At 51.9% G+C, this 21,373-nt stretch overlaps 1 protein-coding gene across 4 annotated transcripts in view; it reads left to right on the top strand.

Moving 5' to 3' along the window:
• Nucleotides 1–21,373, top strand: part of UBE3B (ubiquitin protein ligase E3B) — a 33,492-nt gene that overhangs the window by 8,375 nt on the left and 3,744 nt on the right. For all 4 annotated transcript variants that reach the window (XM_035134864.2, XM_060282082.1, XM_035134866.2 and 1 more), the window contains 16 exons: nucleotides 216–393; nucleotides 629–798; nucleotides 9,070–9,237; nucleotides 9,810–9,981; nucleotides 10,373–10,491; nucleotides 11,361–11,475; nucleotides 11,861–11,960; nucleotides 13,714–13,833; nucleotides 14,642–14,818; nucleotides 14,930–15,040; nucleotides 15,512–15,649; nucleotides 16,693–16,758; nucleotides 17,173–17,231; nucleotides 18,760–18,942; nucleotides 19,609–19,720; nucleotides 20,692–20,784. In XM_035134864.2, coding sequence (XP_034990755.2) covers nucleotides 216–393; nucleotides 629–798; nucleotides 9,070–9,237; nucleotides 9,810–9,981; nucleotides 10,373–10,491; nucleotides 11,361–11,475; nucleotides 11,861–11,960; nucleotides 13,714–13,833; nucleotides 14,642–14,818; nucleotides 14,930–15,040; nucleotides 15,512–15,649; nucleotides 16,693–16,758; nucleotides 17,173–17,231; nucleotides 18,760–18,942; nucleotides 19,609–19,720; nucleotides 20,692–20,784 — 2,081 coding nt within the window. The remainder of the gene's footprint in view (nucleotides 1–215; nucleotides 394–628; nucleotides 799–9,069; nucleotides 9,238–9,809; nucleotides 9,982–10,372; nucleotides 10,492–11,360; nucleotides 11,476–11,860; nucleotides 11,961–13,713; nucleotides 13,834–14,641; nucleotides 14,819–14,929; nucleotides 15,041–15,511; nucleotides 15,650–16,692; nucleotides 16,759–17,172; nucleotides 17,232–18,759; nucleotides 18,943–19,608; nucleotides 19,721–20,691; nucleotides 20,785–21,373) is intronic.

Below are 21,373 nucleotides of genomic sequence, written 5' to 3'. Positions count from 1 at the left end.
CGCAACAGTCCCCTGACACCTGCTAAGGATTCCAGCCACTTCATTTGATTCTCCCCGCCACCTGCCCCCCTCCCGTTTGTCAGCATTCGATGGTCACTGAGTATCCTCTGTCTTTCCTGGGTTGTTTGGAGTTGTCTCCCAGCTCTTGAGGCTCCCCTTCCTTGCTATTTCCCTCTTCCATCAGTTCAAGCGCTGCTGCTGCTGCTCTTTTCCAGGCAACCTTATCTACTTGGGGTCCTTGAATGACAAGGTGTTGGAGGAGGAGACGGCCCATTTTGTGAGCGTCCTGATCCAGATGCTCTCCTACTGCCAGAAGTACGTTTCTCAGAAGAAGTCCAATCTCACACACTGGCACCCTGTGCTTGGCTGGTTCTCCCAGACAGTGGATTACGGGTAAGCGTCACTCTTGGGGGGGGGGGAGAGGGTCTGTCGATCAATGGGAGGAGACCCAACCTATGCACCAGTCAGTTAAAAGGATCACGCCACAGCTGATAGGAAAGATCTCTCTCTGCCTGAAATCTCCAGACAGTTCTGCTTACCCCGGTCTTGTCACCTAGACCATGAAGCCCTCCCCCCCCTGCCGTGTGTCCTGTGCCTCACTCCCTTGGTCTGCCCTCCCCTGTCCCAGCTTGAACGAGTCGATGCCTCTCCTCACGAAGCAGCTGCAGCACCTCTGGGGCGCCCACCTGATCCGCATCCTCTTCAGTGACGTCCTGAGCAAGAAGCTTCTGGAGAACCAGGATGCAGCTCGCCTGCCAGGGCCGACCACATCTCCACAAAACAGCCTGCCCATGAAGAGTGAGTAGCTGCAGAGCCCAGCGGCCCTCTCCGCCTGCGACTCTTATTCTGGAGAAAGTTGGGCTGGGGGTTTTATTTTTTATTTGCCCCATTTAATTTTAATTTTGCATCTAGTATAGTTTAGAAACGCCTCTGAACCTGGGGGGGCCTAGCAAACCTCTGCTGGTTCTCCTTGGGCAAGCCACAGCTCCTTCTGAGGGCTTTTTCCTCTGCTACACCCAACTAGCAGGGTTTCCCTAGTGAAAAGAAGGTTGTATTTCTGCACAGGCCTCTCTGGGTCAGGGAACAACTTCCTGGAGGATCCCTCTTGGTGAGAGCTGCGCCTCACTGTTTTCATGGAATTATAGAATTGTAGAGTTAGAAGAGACCCAAGGGGTCACTGAGTCCAACTCTTCCTGCATTGCAGGAATTCCTGACAGGTGGCCGTCTTGTTTAAAAGCCTCTAATGAAGGAGAGCAAGCCACCTTCTGAGGGTGTCTGTTTTCATGTCAAACAGCTCTTACCCACAGAAAGTTATTTTTAATGTTTAGTTGGAATTTCCTTTCTTGCAATTTGAATCCATTTGGTTCAGGTCCTCCCCTCTGGAGCAGCAAAAAGCAAACTTGCTCCATCTTCCATGTGACAGCCCTTCTGGTACTGGAATATGAGCATTGTATCCCCTCTCAGTTTTGGGACAAGGCTGTTCCCACAAAACAACAGTGCAGAAGCCTAGGACAAAAATAGTTCCCTTCCTTCCATCAGTTGCAGATGGGAACACATCTTTTACATTTTTTTTACCTATTTTCCTCTCTCCCTTCAAACAGTTCCTAGAGGTGATTCAGAGTAAAATAGAAAAACAATAAAATCAACTCAGAATAAAAATCAAGCATAAAACAAAAGGAAAAAAAGCAATTTTAAAAGCATATGATTAAAAAACAGTTTAAACGCAGAACTGGTTTAAAAAGCCTGGTGCAAAAAAAAATTAAGTCAACGAGGAGAGGGCCAGCAAGCCTCTCTAGGCACAGAATTCCATAGATTTGAGCTCTGGAAAATTTGGAGCTACAGGTGGAAAGATGCTTGTGAAGAAGGTATTTACTTTACAACATTTATATGCTGTTTAATAGTAATAAAACCTCCAAGTGGTTTGCTATGTATTCATAAAGGTTTATATACTGCTTAACAGTAAAGAAAAACCTCAAAAATAAACTGTCACAGTGGCCGGAGTGGACTACTTCAGAGTAACGACGCTACGCAGCTCTGCATTTTATTCTTTTATTGGTGCTGCGTATTTACAGTGCTCAAGTCATTGCTATTTACACGGAGCGATGTTGTCAGTCGGTTTCAGAACCTCCTAATGGCTTTTGGCGCGTCTTTCTCCAACACAAAAGCTTTGGCAGACCCATCCTCTTGCCCCTCCTCTTCCTGCGTAATTCTGGAGTTGGGGGGATGGGTCTTCCCCCCTTACTTGCCCCTTCCTGTCCCACCTGGGACCCTGGCTCCTCTACCCTGCCTGAGCCTCGGACACGACTTCCTGCTTCCCCACTGGAATCGGAACTCTCCCTGCTTTCCCCTTTGCTCGGGGACGGGCTTGAACTCAGGAGGGGAGGGACTTCGCGATATCCCCTGTCCCTCACATCCACCCCCCTCCCAAGCTCTCCTTCACCCCTCCCCAGGCCCCCCCCATGTGTCGGTGACGACTGGAAGCCTAAAAACTCGGTGCTCTCCGATCCCGTTGGTGTGAACACCTCCCCCCAGTCCTGCGAGCCCCCCCCTTCCGCCTGGGAGGACGGGAATCCCAAAAAGTCCGTGGCGTCTGAGCTGGTGGGGGTAAAAATGTTTTGCCAATCTGCTCCTTCCTCTGACTGGGTGGATCTTGGCGACACCCATACCTCATCCTCTGGTTCCTCAAACTCCGCTTCCCAGCGCCATGGTGAGCTGTTCTCCCGTGCCTCCTCCTCCTCCCCCTCCCTTTCCATGTGCCAGGGCTTGGGTCTGTGGGGAAAGAGGGCGTGAAATTCTTCCACCAAGAATTCCTCCTGTATCTGAGTGGCGGGAACCCATTCATTCTGGGACGGTGGAGCATCCTCCCATGCCATGAGGTACTCCAGGCCCCCCACCCCCCACCTTGAATCCAGGATGGCCGTGGCCTCATTGAGTTGCTCCCTGTTTTCCCTCTCCCCCCCTCCCTCGGGGGTTTGTTCGCTGTCCCTGAGCCTGCTGCTTTCCCTGTACGGCGACAGCAGCGATCTATGAAACACTGGATGCACCCTCATGTCCTCTGGCAGTGCCAGCCTGTATGCCACCGGGTTGACCTGTTGCGTGACCGTGAAGGGGCCCAGCCATTTGGGTGCCAGCTTCTTGCACCTCCCTCTGGTGGGAAGGCCCTCCGAGGACAACCACACCTTGTCCCCCACCCTGATGACCTCCCCTTGTCGCCTGTGGCGATCTGCCCCCTTTTTGTACGCTTCCTTGGCCCTCTCCAAGTGTTCTCTGAGCTGCTGGTGCACCGTCTCCAGTTCCTCTGCCCAATCCTCAGCCTGTGGGCCCTCCTCCTCCTCCTCCTCCCTCTCCCTCTCTGGGAAAGATCTGAGGTCGCGCCCGTAATTGGCCTTAAAGGGCGACACCCCTGTGGAGACGTGCACTGCATTGTTGTAGGCAAATTCTGCTAGTGGCAAGCGATCCACCCAGTCCGTTTGCCGCTGGCTGACGTAGCATCTCAGGTACTGCTGCAGAATGGCGTTGACCCTCTCCGCTTGTCCGTTGGTCTGCGGGTGTCTAGCCGTCGACAAGCTGACCTCCACCTGCAGGAGGTTCATGAGCCGCCGCCAGAACCTGGAAACAAATTGGCGGCCACGATCCGAAATAACCCTTAAAGGTAATCCATGCAGTCTGAAAATGTGATCAACAAACAGTTTGGCTGTCTCTTCTGCCGAGACTGCCCTGGCACACGGTATAAAGTGACACATTTTGGACATGAGGTCCACCACCACCAACACTGCAGTCTTACCCCTGGACGAAGGCAGATCTGTGATGAAGTCCATGGACACCACTTCCCACGGCCTGTGTGGTGTGGCTAAGGGCTCCAGCAACCCTGGTGGCGCAGCTCTGACCACCTTCGCCCGCTGGCAGGTGGTACAGCCCCTTACATAGTCTCGAACATCTTCCCGCACCCCTGGCCACCAGAAGTGTCTCATGACTAGGTGAGCGGTTTTGTCCCTTCCAAAATGCCCCGCTGTAGGGTTGTCGTGCATCTGCTTGAGGACCGTACGTCGAAGCTGGGTGGTGGGTAGGTACAGCGCACCCTTGTAGAAAAGCAGCCCTCTGCGTTCTGCAAAGTCTTTTGCCTGCTCCCTCCCCCCTCTCAGTTCTCTGAAGATGCGGTTGGCAAATTCATCCGCTGCCGTCAGTGCTGTGAGTTCTGCCTCGCTCACCACAGCTGCTCCGCAGGACCATGCCGACGGGGGGAAAATGTGCCTTGGGGCTGGTGGCGCCTCCTCCTCCATGTACTCTGGCTTGCGGGAGAGGGCATCCGCCCTGACATTCTGCTCCCCCGGGATGTAGTGGATGGAGAAGTTGAAGTTCGAGAAGAACTCTGCCCACCGTATCTGCCGCTGGTTGAGCACCCTGGCAGTTCTCCAGAACTCCAGGTTCTTGTGGTCTGTGCACACCTGGATGGGGTGCTTTGCGCCCACCAGGAAGTGTCGCCAGTGCTGGAACGCAGCGTAGATCGCAAGAAGTTCCCTATCAAACACTGTGTAGTTGCGTTCAGGCTGTGTCAGCTTCCTGGAGAAGAAGGCACAGGGTCTCCACTCCCTGTTGGCGTCCAGTTGCAACAAAATTGCGCCCACAGCTTTTTCAGAAGCATCTGTCTCAATGCGTAGGGGCGCGTCCTGCACCACATGGAACAGGTTTTGGTCTGAGGCGAACACTCTCTTGAGGCTTTCGAACGCTGCTTGCGCCTCTGGTGTCCACTTGAACTTCTGCTTGCCTCTCAGGCAGTCCGTGATGGGAGCCGTAACGCGAGAGAAGTTCTTGATGAACTTCCTGTAGAAGTTAGCGAAGCCTAGTAGGCGTTGGGCATCTTTGCGCGTCCTGGGGCTGTGCCAGTCCAGGATGGCCTGCACCTTGTCCTTGTCCATCGCCAGCCCCTTGTCTGACAGCTTGTAGCCCAGGAAGTCCACCTCTTTGGTGTGAAACTTGCACTTCTCCAGCTTCACATACAGGTGGTTCTCCTTCAGGCGTTGCAACACCTCTCTGACATCTTTCACGTGCTGCACTGGGTCATTCGAGTAGATAAGGATGTCATCTAGGAAGACCAAGCATTTCCTGAAGAGGAGGGACCCCAGGACGTGGTGCATGAAGGCCTGGAAGCATGCTGAGCCCCCTTGCAAACCGAAGGGCATCACCAGATATTCAAAAGAGCCCAGAGGCGTGAACATCGTGGTTTTCCATTCATCTCCTTCCCGGATCCTGATCAAGTTGTACGCCCCCCTTAGGTCCAGCTTGGTGAAAATCTTGCCCCTGCGTGCCGCTGTCAGGAGATCATCCACTCTGGGCATGGGGAAAGCCACTGGCTCTGTCACCGAATTCAGCCGTCTAAAGTCCACCACAAGACGGCGCTGTTGCGTGTCTTTCTTGTCCACCCAGAAGACCGGGCTGCCCCCTGCTGCCTTGCTTTCCCTTATGAACCCCCGCTTGAGGTTCTTGTCGATGAAAGCGCGCAGATCCTCCAGCTCCTGGTCTGACATGGCGTACAGCTTGGCTGGGGGTATCGTCGCCCCTGGCACCAGGTTGATCTGGCAGTCAAAAGGCCTGTGCGGGGGTAGGTGGTCGGACTCCGCTTCGCTGAAGACCTCCTGCAGGTCCCAGTACTGCTTGGGTATTGCCTCACCCCCTTTGATATGCATGGTGGCCACCGTGGCTATCGGAGGCCCCTCCCCTGGTTGGTGCTGCATGCAATGTTCCAGACAAAAGTCCGACCCAAACGTGATGCACCTCTGGTGCCAACTGATGGAGGGGTCGTGGCGCGCCAGCCAGCTCATGCCCAAGACGATGGGGGGGTCTGAGATGGTGGTGACGTTGAACGCCAGTGTCTCTGAGTGCCTTCCCACCGTCATTCTCATGGGGGGGGTTTGATGTGTGATGGCCCCTCCCAGCAGCTCCCTGCCGTCAATGGTTGCCACGTGCAGAGGAAAATCCAACTGCAAAAGCTGGATTTGGTGCTCTTCTGCAAAGCTTCTCGAGAAGAAGTTGGCGGACGCCCCACTGTCAATTAAGGCGAGGACCGTCAGGGGATAGCCATTTGGGAGCGTTAGCGTCACTTCTAGAACCACTCCTGCTCTGGGAGGGGTGGGCTGGCTCTGCACCTCTCTGTGCGGGTGGGCGGGCTGGGGCTGTTGTCTGCTGACTGTGCCTGGCTGCTGCCCCTTGTCTCCTGCAGCCAGGCTTTCCCGTTTCCCTGCTGTGGTGCTGCGTCAGTGGGGGAGGGCACCACCGTTCCCGCCTTTCCTTGCCACTCCCTGCGATGTGGGCAGTCTCTGACGAGATGCTGGGGTGAGTTGCAGAGAAAGCAATTCCCGCCCCTTCCCTCCTTGCGTCTTGGCGCCGCTGGGGTTTGAAAAGCCCGCGCGCGCGCGCTATCAATCTGCATGGGCTCCTGGTCCTGGCTGGCTCCAGGCGTGGCTTGAAAGGGTTGTTGGGGGAGTGGCTTCTCCTGCGACCGTGGGAACCAAGCCCGCTTTGCGCGCGTCGCTTGCTTGTCGTTCCACCGGGATTCCTGCCTCACCCCCACCGCCAGAGCTGCTTTGCTCAGCTGATCCATAGTACTGGGCTTTGGACCTCTCGAGAGTTCATCCTTCACCTCCTCGCTCAAACCTAAGTAAAACGCAGCTTGCATGGGAGGCGAATCCAAAACCCACCCCAGTCTGTGCACCAGCATGGTGAATTTCGCCCAATATGCGCGAACTGTCATATTTCCTTGGCGTAAATTATGCAGTTCCTCCTTAGTCTGGTCCAAATGACTATCGGACGAATACATCGTCCTCAAACCTTCTAGAAATTGTTGGACATTTTTCATGCAAGGATTCTTGGTTGCGATTAATGGTCTTAGCCACTCCCTGGCTGCTCCGGTGAGATGTTCCACAATAAACGCTACTCTGTGCTCATCATCGGGGAACTCATTCTGGTGCAGCTCAAGAGCATACACGATCTCAGTCTCAAAGCCCTGAAACTCCTTCGGGTCTCCATTGAACTTGCTTACAAGGGTCCCTGCTCTCCTTCCTGGCAGCACTTGGACTTGGGGAGCCCCTCCCGCCTTGTTTTTCTCTGCATCCAGCTTGTTTTGGAGGTCTACCGCCACCGCCCTTAAATGCTGCTCTTTTTCCTGGAGCTCTCTCACCTGTTCCGCAAGTTGTAGCCGGTCGTCCTGGACCTTCTTAGTCTCCTCTTTAGCTGCCTTCAATTCTCCCTGCGCCTGCAGCGACAGCTGTTGCAGTTCTAGCTGGGCTTGCTCAGCGATCTGCCGCCACTTCTCCGCCTCGGACACGCTCATCCCGGCAACTCCGAAGTAGCCCAAAAATGATTAGGAGGTTGCTGTCACAGTGGCCGGAGTGGACTACTTCAGAGTAACGACGCTACGCAGCTCTGCATTTTATTCTTTTATTGGTGCTGCGTATTTACAGTGCTCAAGTCATTGCTATTTACACGGAGCGATGTTGTCAGTCGGTTTCAGAACCTCCTAATGGCTTTTGGCGCGTCTTTCTCCAACACAAAAGCTTTGGCAGACCCATCCTCTTGCCCCTCCTCTTCCTGCGTAATTCTGGAGTTGGGGGGATGGGTCTTCCCCCCTTACTTGCCCCTTCCTGTCCCACCTGGGACCCTGGCTCCTCTACCCTGCCTGAGCCTCGGACACGACTTCCTGCTTCCCCACTGGAATCGGAACTCTCCCTGCTTTCCCCTTTGCTCGGGGACGGGCTTGAACTCAGGAGGGGAGGGACTTCGCGATATCCCCTGTCCCTCACATAAACAATAGAATTTGTCAGAAAAGACAGTTGAAAAAAGCTATTAAAATGTTCAAATAATAATTAAAATCAGCCAGAAGCTGAAGACAGATTAAAACAGTGTTCCAGATACCTGGGTAAGCTTGTCTAAACAGTAATGCTTTTAGCAGGCACCAAAAAGAGTCCCCTGAAGGCAGCTGCCTGATGTCAATAGGCAGGGAGATTCAGCGTGTGGGGGGGCACAGTAAAAGTTTGACCTCTTACAAAGGAGAGGTTCAAGATGAGAACATTGTCTATGCTTGCCTGCCCCAAGCTGCTGTGCTCCAGATGTTGTTGGACTCCAACTCACATCAGCCACCACAACCTGAGGGCCAGGGATCAAGGGCAGTTATTGTCTGACAACATCAGGCAAGAGGCTGGTCCTAGATTGAGGTAGATCTCAGGATGACTCTCAGTAGTTTAGGAAGGGCTTCCAGTTCCTCACCATTTAATAGCAGCAACAGCAAAAGGAGCTTTGGCCCCATAGCCCGGTGATGCTGTTAAGCATGGATCAAAGTCACAGGTGTAGATTTGTGCTTGCATTTACAGGGCAACCCATGGCTCTGCTAGTGGAGCTGCCATTTTGCATTTGGCTTCACTCCCACCCCAGCCACTTTAATTTTTTTGTTAAAAAAATCCCTGGATCCCACAAGCCTTTAAAGTCCCCCCCCCATTCTAGTAGGTATGATGTGTTTGACCATTTTGGGGTCTTTCCAGCATGAAAATCGTTTTGCTAGTGGTTATTCACAGTGTTAGAAACTGAGATATGATGAACCTAGGTTATGGGTGCAAGAAAGGAATGTCTAGGCACACTTTTTTATAACAAGAATACAGAGCTGAAAATGAATGTACTGCAGCTAAAATATTATGTTCATTTATCACATGGCCTAGTCCTTCCACTGCCTACCCACCCCCTAATATTCTTTAGAGGGTCTCTTCTCCAGTCTTCAGAGAGTAGCTACAGGCAGAAGTGGGGAGGCAGAAAAAGTCCCCCTTTCCTTCCACTCTGCAGTTTTAATCTCAAATCTTAGGCACAATACTGTGCCCAAACCTCAGAAACTGCTCATGCTAATGAAATTCCCTGTTGCAAAATGCGCCGAGAACAGTGGGAGTTTCAAACACTGGTTATCCAAATCTGAACAATGGGAAGAAGGGACAATTGGGAGGGAGGGAGTCGTTTGAGTGGGACGGTCCCCTTAAACATGGTTCCTTGGGGTGCCTCTGTCTGACTGTCACCCTCTCCATTTCCCATTAGACCTTTTCAAGCGTGCCTTCCAGAAATCCGCATCTGTCCGCAACATCCTTAAGCCTGTCGGGGGCAAGAGGGTGGATTCAGCAGAGGTGCAGAAGGTCTGCAGCATCTGTGTCCTTTATCAGATGGCACTCACCACCCTGACGCAGATCCGACTGCAGATTCTCACAGGTTGGTTGAGGGGCATTGGAGGGGATGAGGAAGCAGGCAGGTGCAGGCAGCAGGGAGAGTTTGGGGGTACCTGACAGAAGTGGGGACCTGGTCATCAGGTAAAGCTAATTTGACGCAGTCCTCCCTGCTAAGGCTGGCTTTACTACGACCAATGTTCCCCAGCCTGGTGCCCTCCAGATGTTTTGGGGCACAGCTCCATCAGCCCCAGCCAATGCAGCCTGTTGAGTGCCCCTTCTCCCTTGTTCACACTGCTTTGAACCAAGCTTCCAGTCCTAATCATGCTTCATTGAACATTATGCCATGGTGGGCAGGGTCAGAAGGCCAGAGAAAAGGCACAGGTCCCCTTTCTGCCTCACCTACTGTACCTGCCTGCTTCTCTCCCTCTCTCCACATCCTCCTCCTCCTCTACTAGGCTTCCCCAGAGCCTTGAGGACTAGAAGCTTGTGTTTCATTGCCGCTCTCTGTGTGTGCGTGTTTAATGAGAGCCATGAATTGTTTATAATAATAAACAATTAATAGAGAACTGTTTGGCCTCCTGGGATCACTTCCCTTGTGGATTTCCCCTCTCCTAGGCTTGACCTATCTGGACGACCTGCTGCCCAAGCTGTGGGCCTTTATCTGTGAGCTGGGCCCCCAGGGCGGCTTGAAACTCTTCCTGGAGTGCTTGAGCAATGACACTGAGGAGTCCAGGCGGCTGCTGGCCATGCTGATGCTTTTCTGCGACTGCTCCCGGCATCTCATCACGTAGGCTATTTTATTTTATGAATATATATATATTGCTCACATCATGCCAGCTCAAATTTCCTGCAGATGGCAAAGGCAGAAGGGGCCTAAGAAGGTTCCACGTGAGGATTTTCTTGGGCTCCACCTGCCTGCTTGCCTGTGCCTTTGAGGAAGCCCCCCCAGCAGCTCTTGCAAGCTGGAGAAGTATGGGGGCTACCTCAGCTGAACAGTGGGAGGCTTCCCCCCCCCCCAGCTGAGCAGTTTAAGGAAGGCCCAATGCTCCTCTGGCTCACACAAGCTAGAGAGGTATGGGGGCATGGACTGGGTGAAGTATCTTGGCAGCCTCTTCCTCCCCTCCTCCACAGTGAGACAAAGGAAAACTGTTCCTTTTCTCCCCCTCTCCCACTTCTAGAATTCTTGACGACATTGAAGTCTATGAAGAGCAGATCTCCTTCAAACTGGAAGAGCTCATCACAATATCCTCTTTCCTGAATTCTTTTGTGTTTAAGATGATTTGGGATGGAATTGTGGGTAAGTGATTTTGGTTAACTACCTATTCCTTGAAATTTTCTAGGCTTTCATCCATCTATTAAGACAGACCCAAAGATTATTAAGACTCAAAGAGTACTCATTAATGGTTCCTCGTCATCCTGGGAAAAAGTGACAAGTGGGGTTCTGCAGGGTTCTCTCCTGGGCCCATTGTTGTTCAACGTCTTTATAAATGACTTGGATGAAGGAATTGAGGGGATGCTCATCCAATTTGCAGATGGCACCAAACTGGGAGGGGAAGCTAATGCCGCAGAAGACAGAATTCAAAATGACTTTAACAGATTGGAGAACTGGGTGCAAGCTAACAAAATGAATTCTATAAGATCATCAGAAATCAAACTAGCTCCACGTAGAATTGCTTTCACAGAACAAAAACTTGGTGTTATGCCCTCTGCCTTTCTGCTCTAAGAAATTTATTTTGGAACAGCATTTCTGTGTGTTTTGTAAAATGGTTATAGAGGACATTCCAATGTCCCCTCTATAAAGATCATCATGAAAATCCTGTGTCTGAGTTTAACTGCAGGGGAAATTTTCTGTATATCAAGTGAGTTTGTGTGGTTTTCACTCTTTGTTGTGGCATGCTATACAAATACAATGATTACTACTAAAATGTTTTAGTGCCAGTCAGAGGCAGAGGCCAGTTTTCATTTGCTCGTGGGGGGGGGGCAGACTTGTGGCCCTCTAGATGTTGCTGGTCCCGCCTTCCTCCCTGCTCGTTGGACATGCTGGCTGCCTTGTAACATCTGGAGAGCCACAGCTGTCCCCCTTTCTGTTGTTGAGTTTTCCGCTGTGGGTTACAATGTTTTCGGCTTTATTACAGTGAATGTTTTCTCTCCCTCTCCTTGTTACAGAGAGTGCCAAAGGAGAGACCCTGGAGCTCTTCCATTCGGTGCACGGTTGGTTGATGGTCTTGTACGAACGAGACTGCCGCCGGCGTTTTGCTCCAGATGACCATTGGCTGCGCAAGTAAGCACCTGCTTCTAAATTGAGTAATCCAGATTCCTACACACCCTGTCATAATCTGAGTCAAGAGTGTTTGGTGCTTTTTTCTGGTCTCTTTGCCCTTACAACATTTTTTCAAGTTTACTGTTATGCCTCCTCCTTTTAATTTTTGAAAAACACTTTTGGGACTGCAAATGACTTGACCAAGGCAGGAAAGTGAGTCCTTGGCAGAGGTATGACCAGAACCAGCTCAGCCTAGCTCTGTGCTGGGACTGGGCCTTGGTCTGCTGCAGGGTGGATTCTGCCAAGTGCTGTCCTGTTAGAAGTTGCCCACTTCACAACTGGCTGGTCCTGTTTCTTTCAGGACTTCAAACCTCCTGCCACATTTATGTTTGTTTTATTTTTTTAGGGACCTTAAACCGAGTTTGCTCTTCCAGGAGCTTGATAAAGACCGGAAACGGGCCCAGCTGGTCCTGCAGTATATTCCCCACATCATCCCCCACAAAAATGTGAGTGGAGACTGAGCCCAGACCCAGAAAGGAGGAGCTTGCTGAATTGTGGGAATGATCCTCCAAGGCAGTATTGTGTGGTCCTGTTTTAGAATCAGAATATGAATGAAGCACAGGTCTTCTCACCCAGATGCTCTTCTCTTGTGAATTCAAGGGTCATCTAGTCCCACCCCCTGTAATGCAGGAATCGCAGCTGAAGAATCCCTGACAGATGGCCACCCAACCTCTGTTTAAACACCTCCAGTGCACCACCTTCCAAAGGAGTCCGTTCCCCTGTCGAGCAGATCTGACCACCAGGAAATTATTGCTATAGTCTAGTCAGAATCTTTCTTTTCCTTTGAATCCATGCACACCCATTTGGTTTGATGGTTATGTTCCTTGCACAGAACTGCAGCCCACCTTCTCCACAACCTGCCCTCTGGCCTTTCTCTCTGGGGTCTTGGGCAGAGGGAGGGTCTTTCCCATCACCAGGTCCTGTGGACCACTGAACTACAGACCGTTCCCAAGTACACTAGTGGCCAAAATTGTGGAAACCTTTTGGGGAAAGTGTATTTCCAAGGTTTGATGGCTTTTAACACCCCTTTTTTGGGGTGTTAAAATAATTGAACAAACATTGTTGCAATGCATTCTTCATTAAATTATATTTCCATTATATATATATATATATATATATATATATATATATATATATATATATATATATATAATTTTATGGTATTACTCAAAAGGGGGGGAGGGGTTGTTATGAGCCATCAAACCTCGGAAATACACTTTTTCCAAAAGGTTTCTACAATTTTAGCCACTAAATTTTGTTTCCCTTGGGCCTGCCCAGTGTGGCTTAGTGATTAGAGTGGCAGACAGGACCTGGGTGACCAGCTAGTGCCGCATTAAACCCTGTGGAGGCCCCTATGCAGTCAAAATCTCGGGGACCCCCTTGCAAATCTTTCAAGATCAAATCAATATTATCTTGATCCATTGTCACGGGGCCCACTCTGCCTATTTGGTAATCCGGCACTGAGACCAGGGTTCAACTCCCCACTTGGCCATGGAGCTCCCAGGGTGACCTTGGGGGCCAGTCACTGCCTCTCAGCCTGACCTACCTCATAGGGTTGTTGTGAGGAGGGGCAGAATAGTGTATTACGACACCTTGTGCTCCCTATAGGAACAGTGGGATATAAATGTAATAAAGTGGTTGAGATGAAATGTTTTCAAATCTGCCTTGCTCAATCTGTTGCTCCTCTTATTCTTGACTGCAAGCCAGTGGGACTGAAGCAGTAAAACAGCATTTGGAGGGCACCAGGTTGGGGAAGGCTGGTTGAAACACTATCCGCAGTGAAGTAAAAAAACTGCAGCAGCTGCTATTTTGTTATCAAAACATATATTAGCATCTTTGAGGTGGGTTGCAATCCAAAAGTAATAATAAAGCAGTGCCCTGTGACCCTACAGGGAAAGAACAGCTACAGGGAAAAGCAGTAGCTGACTGTTGACCCGAGAAAGAGGCTCCTGAGCAGCTGCCCTTGGAGGCTCAGGCTGCCGCTCTCTTCCCTGCCTCCAGGGAAGGAGAACCCTCCCTCTGTGCCCTGCAGCTGTTTCCCTTCCAGATGTTGCAGTGGGCCTGGCCAGTGGCCAAGGTTGATGTCTCTTGGGGGGGGGGGACTGCAGGTTCCCCAGATGTAGTCAGGTGGGGGAAGGCTGACCATGTGCTTAGGCAACATGGCTTTTGAACAAGCACATTCTTTTGGAACATTTTCAGAGGGCTCTTCTCTTCCGGAACATGGTGACAAAAGAGAAGGAGAAGCTGGGGCTGGTGGAGACCAGCTCTGCGTCGCCTCATGTCACGCACATCACCATCCGCCGCTCTCGCATGCTGGAGGTGAGTTGCAGAGCTTCTTCTAGGAAGATGGTGCAAAGAAAACCACCTCTTTCTCTGACAGCCTTTGTGTGAAGCCTCTTGATTTGCTGCTTCCTGAAAACAAGGGTTCAGGATTCTGGGCCTTGACTGGCCTTAGCTCCCCAGGGTTTGAGACCAGTGACTCCCCAGCCCTGTTTGGATTGAGGCAGCTATTGAAGCCTTCTCATGCCAAGTTTTCACTTTGAGCCAGTCTAGTTGCAAACTATCGCAGGTTTCAAAGGGAGTTCTGCCACAGTCCGTACCAATGAGCTGTTCCCCCACCCACACCTGTCAGGAGCGAGAGTCTGGAGCAGGCCTAGTGGTCATAGCGACTCTTTCCAGTAGGTCCTGGCCTTCCCAGTGCCCTCTAAGACTCCTCCCCTGGGTCCTTCTCCAGCAACCTGAGGCTTCTTTGCCTTGTCTCTCTTTGCTCTGTCCTATTCATTCCTTTCTGTGTTCTGGGAGACTTGAGGGAGGGGAGCTGCTCACAGCAGGGTGGGGGGAACTCCTTGGCTTCTTCTGCAGTTGCCCCCCCCCCAGCCTCCACTGCAGCCTCTGAGCCTGGACTGCCCTCTGACACAGTCTCTTCCTGCTCACCAAACCCTGTTACCTTCGCTGCTTCTGCGACTTGCTCCCCTCGGTTTTCTCCCTCTGACCCCCATCGTCGTGCAACCCCCACTCCCTTCATCCTTTGGGGATTCCCCAGCTAGTGCCTCCCACCACTCCTCTGCATCCAGCCAGTCCATAAGACCACCTTTCTCACCGTGTGGCACTGGCCGCCTTTCCCCAGGATGGGTACGAACAGTTGCGCCAGCTGTCTCAGAACGCCATGAAGGGAGTCATCCGGGTGAAGTTTGTGAATGACCTGGGAATGGATGAGGCCGGCATTGACCAGGACGGCGTCTTCAAGGAGTTCCTCGAGGAGATAATCAAGAAGGTCTTTGACCCTGCGCTCAACCTCTTTAAGGTGCCAGAACCCTGTCCCAAGCCCTCTCTTGTCAGGCAGCCCCAGCTGGCCATGCAGGCAGCCATGGGCTTACGTTGCTCTCTCTTGTCTCTGCTGCTACATGCCGGGTAGACCACCAGCGGCGATGAGAGGCTGTATCCCTCCCCAACGTCCTACATCCATGAGAACTATCTCCAGCTCTTTGAGTTTGTTGGGAAGATGCTTGGGAAAGCCGTCTATGAGGTAGGAGGGGCGTGGCTGCTTAGAGGCATTTTCAACAGCTGCCCTTGGCACAACCAGTGCCAGCCCTGTGCGGGTGGGTTGGCTCTTTCATAAAGGGAAATGTTTTTGCCCATTGGTTTGGGGGTGGGGAGGCAGGGAGGCTAGCAGGAGATGGAGATGGAATAATGGAGCCAACTAACTCTTGTTTTATCCTCCTCCTCCCTCCTGAGTTTGACAGGAATTAAGCTGAGACTCAGGAGGAAGATGCAGGAAGACTGTGTTGCCACACACTAGACTGGAGGCAAATAACAAAGGGGGGGGGGGCGCTGCCTGAGTCTGGCAGGGCATTACCCCCTTCTCCCAATGGACCACCCACAATTTTTGTTATGGGATATAGATCACCTCTTCCAGTGTTCAGGCTCTGATTACTTGGTGGCTGTTGATGGTGAAATGCAGCTCTCTCTGAGCCATTTTCCTTCTCCCCCTTTGCAGGGGATTGTGGTGGATGTTCCTTTTGCATCTTTCTTCCTGAGTCAGCTGCTGGGACATCATCACAGCATCTTCTACAGTTCTGTGGATGAACTTCCCTCACTGGATTCAGAGTTCTATAAAAACCTGACCTCCATCAAGGTTCGTTTGCCATCCATTGCCTTGTTCAGCTGGCTCCGTCTCCCGATGGGCACCTGCCCACTTGTCTGTCCTTTTCTCCCTTTAATTATAGCCAGCACAAGGGGATTTGGGCTTGCGACTGATTGCTCTAAATGCAGGTCTGATAACTGAATGAGACGTCTGCCATTGTGTTTCTCCCAGTTATGGACTAGGCCCAGGGAGCAGAAACTAACTGCTAAGCCAACAGTGTGCCAGGCTGTCTCCTTCTGCAGTCATACATCATAAGCCCACATTAAGCAACATGGATTAACATTACATTGAATGAAAAATTCAGCATCTAGAGAAGATTGGATTTTGTGTTTTTTTAATGAAATTGTGAATACCAGAGAAGTTTCTAGACTCTGTGAATGTCTAGTGCGGGGGTCCCCAAATCCAGCTTTGGGCCGGATGCCCGCCGTGCCGATTGCGTGGTGGGCCGGAGGGTGAGGGAGTGTGCGCAGGGGTGCGCAGCTGTGCGCGCCCATGCGCAAACGCTATTTCTGGCACACTCCCAACCTGGAAAGCGCCGTAAATAGCTTGTGCGCATGTGCATAAGCCTCCTCCAACCCGGAAGTACACCTGAAATGACGCTTGCGCATGCGCACAAGCTATTTCCGTCACTTTTCCGGGTCAGAAGTCGGCAGCTGCAACACACCGTGCCGGTAAGAGCGGGTGGTGGGGGTCCCTGGGGTCCGCATAAAAGAGCCTCGGGGCTGTATGTGGCCCCCAGGCTGTAGTCTGGGGACCCCTGGTCTAGTGGGAGTTGACAGTGAGTGGCTGGTGCCTATTGCAATGTTGGAAGTAAGAGGAATTGGTGAGTCAGAGCTGCCAGGGATGGCTGGGATTCTGCATAGCCAAACTCATCCCATACAGCGTTGCACATGAATGTATTTGGCTGAGCTTAATTTGGACACATGCAGCAGAATTCTGAGAGGGTGCTAGGAAGTGGAACCCAGACAGTTAGGGTGGAAACTGAGCAGCCTCAGCACTTAAACTCTCCCCTTTTCTCTCCCCCCACTTCTCAGCGTTACGATGGAGATATCAGTGACTTGGGCCTGACGCTTTCCTATGACGAAGATGTGATGGGCCAGGTAGGGCTCCCTCCCAATCTCCCCACCTTCTTTTCTGCTTTTCCAGGTCCTGTAGGGAGTGACATTCCCTTGGGATTCTGGGTCCAGCTCTCTTGGCCAAATGCTCCGTTCCAGGCAGGGCTGACACTTCCCATTTTTCAACTCAGACTTTTTTGCTCGCTGTCTCCTCAAAAGCTTAGCCCTTCATTCTTTATTGATTTGAATCCTTCCCTCAGCACCCACAGTTCAGTCACACACATAAAGTATACACTCAACATGAACATGTACAAACCTTCCCACCTCCACCCACCCCAATAAGCACAACTCAGCCACCTGCCTGGCCCCTCTCTCTCCTGACCTGAACTTCCCATGGTATATTACAAGCAATAAGTAATGTCTCTCTCTCTCTCACTCCGAACCCCACCGCTTTTCTAGCTTGTTTGCCATGAACTTATTCCAGGAGGGAAAACCATCCCTGTAACCAACGAAAACAAGTAAGTGAGCCCTTATCAGCCCTGATCCCCCTTGGGCTGCATTCTGGCCCCTTCCCAAAGGGTGGCTGACTTTAACATGTTGAGGCGGGAAAGGTACCCCCAGTGGCCAAGTGGCTCCCATACTAGGCAAGACGTAGGAACAGGGTGCTTGCGTCACCCTAGGTATCCAGATTGCCAACTTTTCTTTTTAAATACCAGGTTGTGGGAGTTCCATTGCCCCATCACACACTTGAAGCAGCCCTAGTGGGTGGGATTTCCCGCAGCAGCTGCCTTGTGTTGGCGCTTAATGGCCCTGTTGTATGTGACTAGAAGGATCCTGCGCTCCTTGTGCTGCAACTGGACTTCTGCCATTTTTCACAGGAAGCCATCCTTGGGAAGCATAAGCTGCTGCAGCATCCAGAGCGCTGCATTTGCTGTGCCCCAAGTGCTTATGTGTGGCCCGTGGGATCTTCCTTTTGACCTTGTGGCTCAGCTGATGTCAAACTCAAAAGTAGCATACTGGGGAAGGGAGAGTGAAACTAGTTGTGTGGTTCTTTGGATCTTGGTTTCTGTGCCAGGGGAGTAGCAGTGCCCTGCTGCCCATGCATGCCACCCTGCTTTTCTGCACCACTAGTCCACAACTGTCATGAGCCCTAAGTGCATTAGCAACCAGCACACACAGAGTCACCTGCTCAGGAGCCAGGCTGGATCCCTGCTGTTGTGACCACTGAACCTGAGGCTGGTGGGCAGGAGCACCCTGGACCAGAGTCAGAGCTTCATACGCAAGGGCCTGAGGAACAGAGTTCCTCCATGCTCCTTCCCCAGCCGAAGGGCACAAGGAGTGCACCAGTCGGGAGGCTACAGAGCATGGGGGTGTGCTCATGAGGAGGCCAGAGGCATGGCCCTTGAGGAGACCAACCCTGGTTCCCTAACAAAGGGACTGGGGCCTCTGAGAGGAGGACATGGAGGCAGAAGTTTGACTTCCAGTCCTTGTTGGGGAAAGTTGCTCACTGGGAGCTCCCCATGGTCTACCTTGCCACATGGGCTGCTCTGTTGAACGAGAACAGGATGGGGAATCCTCTTGTGCCTTTCTGAACTGGAGCTGTGCCCTGCGATGAGGTGGCTTCTTCCCGAGCCCCTAGGATGGGACTGGTGTGCTAGCCATGTGCACCCTCTCTCCCAAATGCACACCAGGGACTGCCACCCTGATCACATTGCTCACCAACCCACCCCCTCAAAAGCTCCACGCCATTTACCAGTCCTCCAACCCATTCCTTTTCACCTCATCCAAACCCTGTTTCTTGGTTGCAGCTTCTCTGTGTCCCTTTGTCCCTGCGTTATTCAAACCTAAGCCTGCCATTCTGAAACCTGCTTTCTCTACTGCTACCTTCCTGTGCCCTGACTTCATGCCAATACAGGATTGGGATGAGGCACTGCAGGTCCTCTGATGGGGGCTGTGTGATGACAGCCTTACATTTTATGTATATAGGGATGGAAGGAAGGATGGATAGATAGATAGATATGGGTGCCTTTTTGTCCCCCACGCCAGGATCAGCTACATCCACCTCATGGCCCACTTCCGGATGCACACGCAGATCAAAAGCCAGGCGGCCGCCTTCATCAGCGGCTTTCGCTCAATCATCAAGCCCGAGTGGATCCGTGTCTTTTCTGCCCCTGAGTTGCAAAGGCTGATATCTGGTGACAACGCCGAGATAGACCTTGAAGACTTGAAGTAAGGGAGGAGGAGGGGGCGTCTCTTTCCACATTCTGTTTCTTTGGATGTCCGCAAGTTCTATTGTTAAGAAAGCGGGAGGCACACTTTTCTCTCTCCCCTCTGTCCATGCCATGTGTAAGTTCATAAACTTCTATTCTGTTGCCTCTTGCTCGCCTTTTTAAGGAGTTAAAAGCCCAAAAACTTTGAGGAGGGATTTGAAAGGCTGGAGAGGAGAGGGAGTGTGTGTTGTCTCCATCCATGCAGGGTGGGGGAGCCCCACACATCAGGGGCAGCAAGAGGCAAGTCCTTTCAGGTTTATCTGCGGCAGGGTCTGGTTTTGATCATAAGTGTGGGACACATTTGGAAGAGGTAATTGGAAGTTCAAAGCTCATTAGGGTGCTGAAGGTTAATGGTGACCTCCTTCTCTATTGGCTTAACTTGAGTCACCATACAGTGATGTTTCGGTGTTTCCAGTTGAAGGCAGCCACTGGTGGGTGGGTGTCCCATGGGAAGTGAGCAGGGGGGGATCCCCTCTGCAATTCACTTTCCTTATTTGCATAATGGTCCCACCAGCAGCTTTCATGTGGGAACAGGAAGTTGGGGGCAGAGCTGTAGTCCTTCTTTTGATCTAGTGACTTCAGTGAGCTATGAACTCCACTTGATTTCCTGTCTCTTCTTCCTTAGGAAGCACACTGTGTACTACGGGGGCTTCCATGGCAGTCACCGAGTCATCATTTGGCTTTGGGATATCCTAGCCAATGATTTTAGCCCTGATGAAAGAGCCATGTTTCTTAAGGTAAGCTCTCTCTCTCTGTGTATGTGTGTGCGCACGCACACACACACACACACACATGCACACACGTAAAACAGGAGTGACCAACCTGGCCTGGGCCCTCCAGATGTTGGGCTCTCAGCTCCCACTGGCCTCAGCCAGCATGACCAATAGTCACGGATAATGGGAGTCCACCAGGTTGGTCATTCATGGACCTTAGTCACTTGCGTACATGTGGATAGCTCATGTGGATAGAGCATGAGACTCTTAATCTCAGGGTCGTGGGTTTGAGCCCCACGTTGGATGAAATATTTCTGCATTGCAAGGGGTTGGACTAGATGATCCTCATGGTCCCTTCCAACTCCGATTCCCGCAAGTGTAGTTTCTTTCTGGTCTTCTGAGTGCAAGACATGCACTGAATATATGGTTATACCACTTACCTGTGGTCTTTCCCCTGAAACAAAAGCAAGATTGTGGTCTTCATGATCCACCATAAAGGGCTGCATTAACATTGGAGCTGCCTTATACTGAGTTCTGCTCTCCTTACGTAGCTCTGGGAATGCTGAGGATTGAACCCAGGAACGTAGGCACACAAAGTCCTTGCTCTGGTACCAAACTGGGGTCCCAGCTTGTTTAAATGCAGGCAAATAAAGGCTGCTTCAGACAGAGAAAGAATCAATCTAGACCAGGAATCCATTCCCCACTTGGACATGAAGCTCACTAGGTGACCTTGGCCCATTCTCTCTCTCAGCCGTACCTACCTCACAGGGTTGTTGTGGGGCTCCAATGACGAGAGGGAGAACCATGGACATGCTACCTTGAGCTCCTTGGGGGGGGGGGGGAGGTTGGATTTAAATACAATAAAGTAATAATAATAAATATGGGGCAGCCCCTCAACACCATCCATGACGATGGTGCTGCACCCCAGTTGAAGAGCCAGCCTGATCCCGTCCCTGTCTTCCCCTTCCCCTTGCTCTTTTTCTCTCCTCTGCCAGTTTGTTACCAGCTGTTCTCGGCCACCACTGCTGGGCTTTGCCTACCTCAAGCCTCCCTTCTCCATCCGCTGCGTGGAAGTATCCGATGACCAGGTGCGTGCGTGAGCCAAGCTGGCGAGCTCCTTGACCTCCTGCGTTCCCTGCAGGTGCCATGGTCTCCTTCCTGGCATGGAAGCGTCTGCTGGCTCTGACAGCAGTTCACAGTTCACAGAATTAGACAAATTCTCGGAGGAGAGAGCTATCAGTGCTACTAGGCACACCAGATGCCTCCAAGTACCATGAGGTGGTGGGGGGGGGGGGGAAGTGCTCTTGAGCTCAGGTCCTGCTTGAGGGTTTCACATGGAGGCATCTGGTTGGCCACTGTGAGAACAGGAGGCTGGGACTGCAGGAGCCGCTGGCCTGATTCAGCTGAAAGCTCTTCTTATGTCGATGGGGGGAACACAGCCACCCCCACAGAGAATCCCAGGCTTGTCTTTAGAGGACAGCCCTGGGGCCTAGACCCTGGAACCTTGAGGAGGAATGTTGGGGAGGAGGTTAGAGGGAGATCTTTCTCCCAACGCAGCGCCCCCCCCCCCCCCCCGTTCAGGTTGCAAGCCCTTTTTGATTTACTTAACCGGATCAAGTGGAGAAATCAGCTGTGCAGGAGGAATCCAGGGTCTCAACAGTACGGCTAATGGCAGAA

The sequence above is a fragment of the Zootoca vivipara genome, chromosome 13 (genome assembly GCF_963506605.1).
Source record: "Zootoca vivipara chromosome 13, rZooViv1.1, whole genome shotgun sequence".
Taxonomy (NCBI): domain Eukaryota; kingdom Metazoa; phylum Chordata; class Lepidosauria; order Squamata; family Lacertidae; genus Zootoca; species Zootoca vivipara.
Note: the sequence above shows the minus strand (reverse complement) of the source record. Positions and strands in the feature narration are given on the sequence as shown.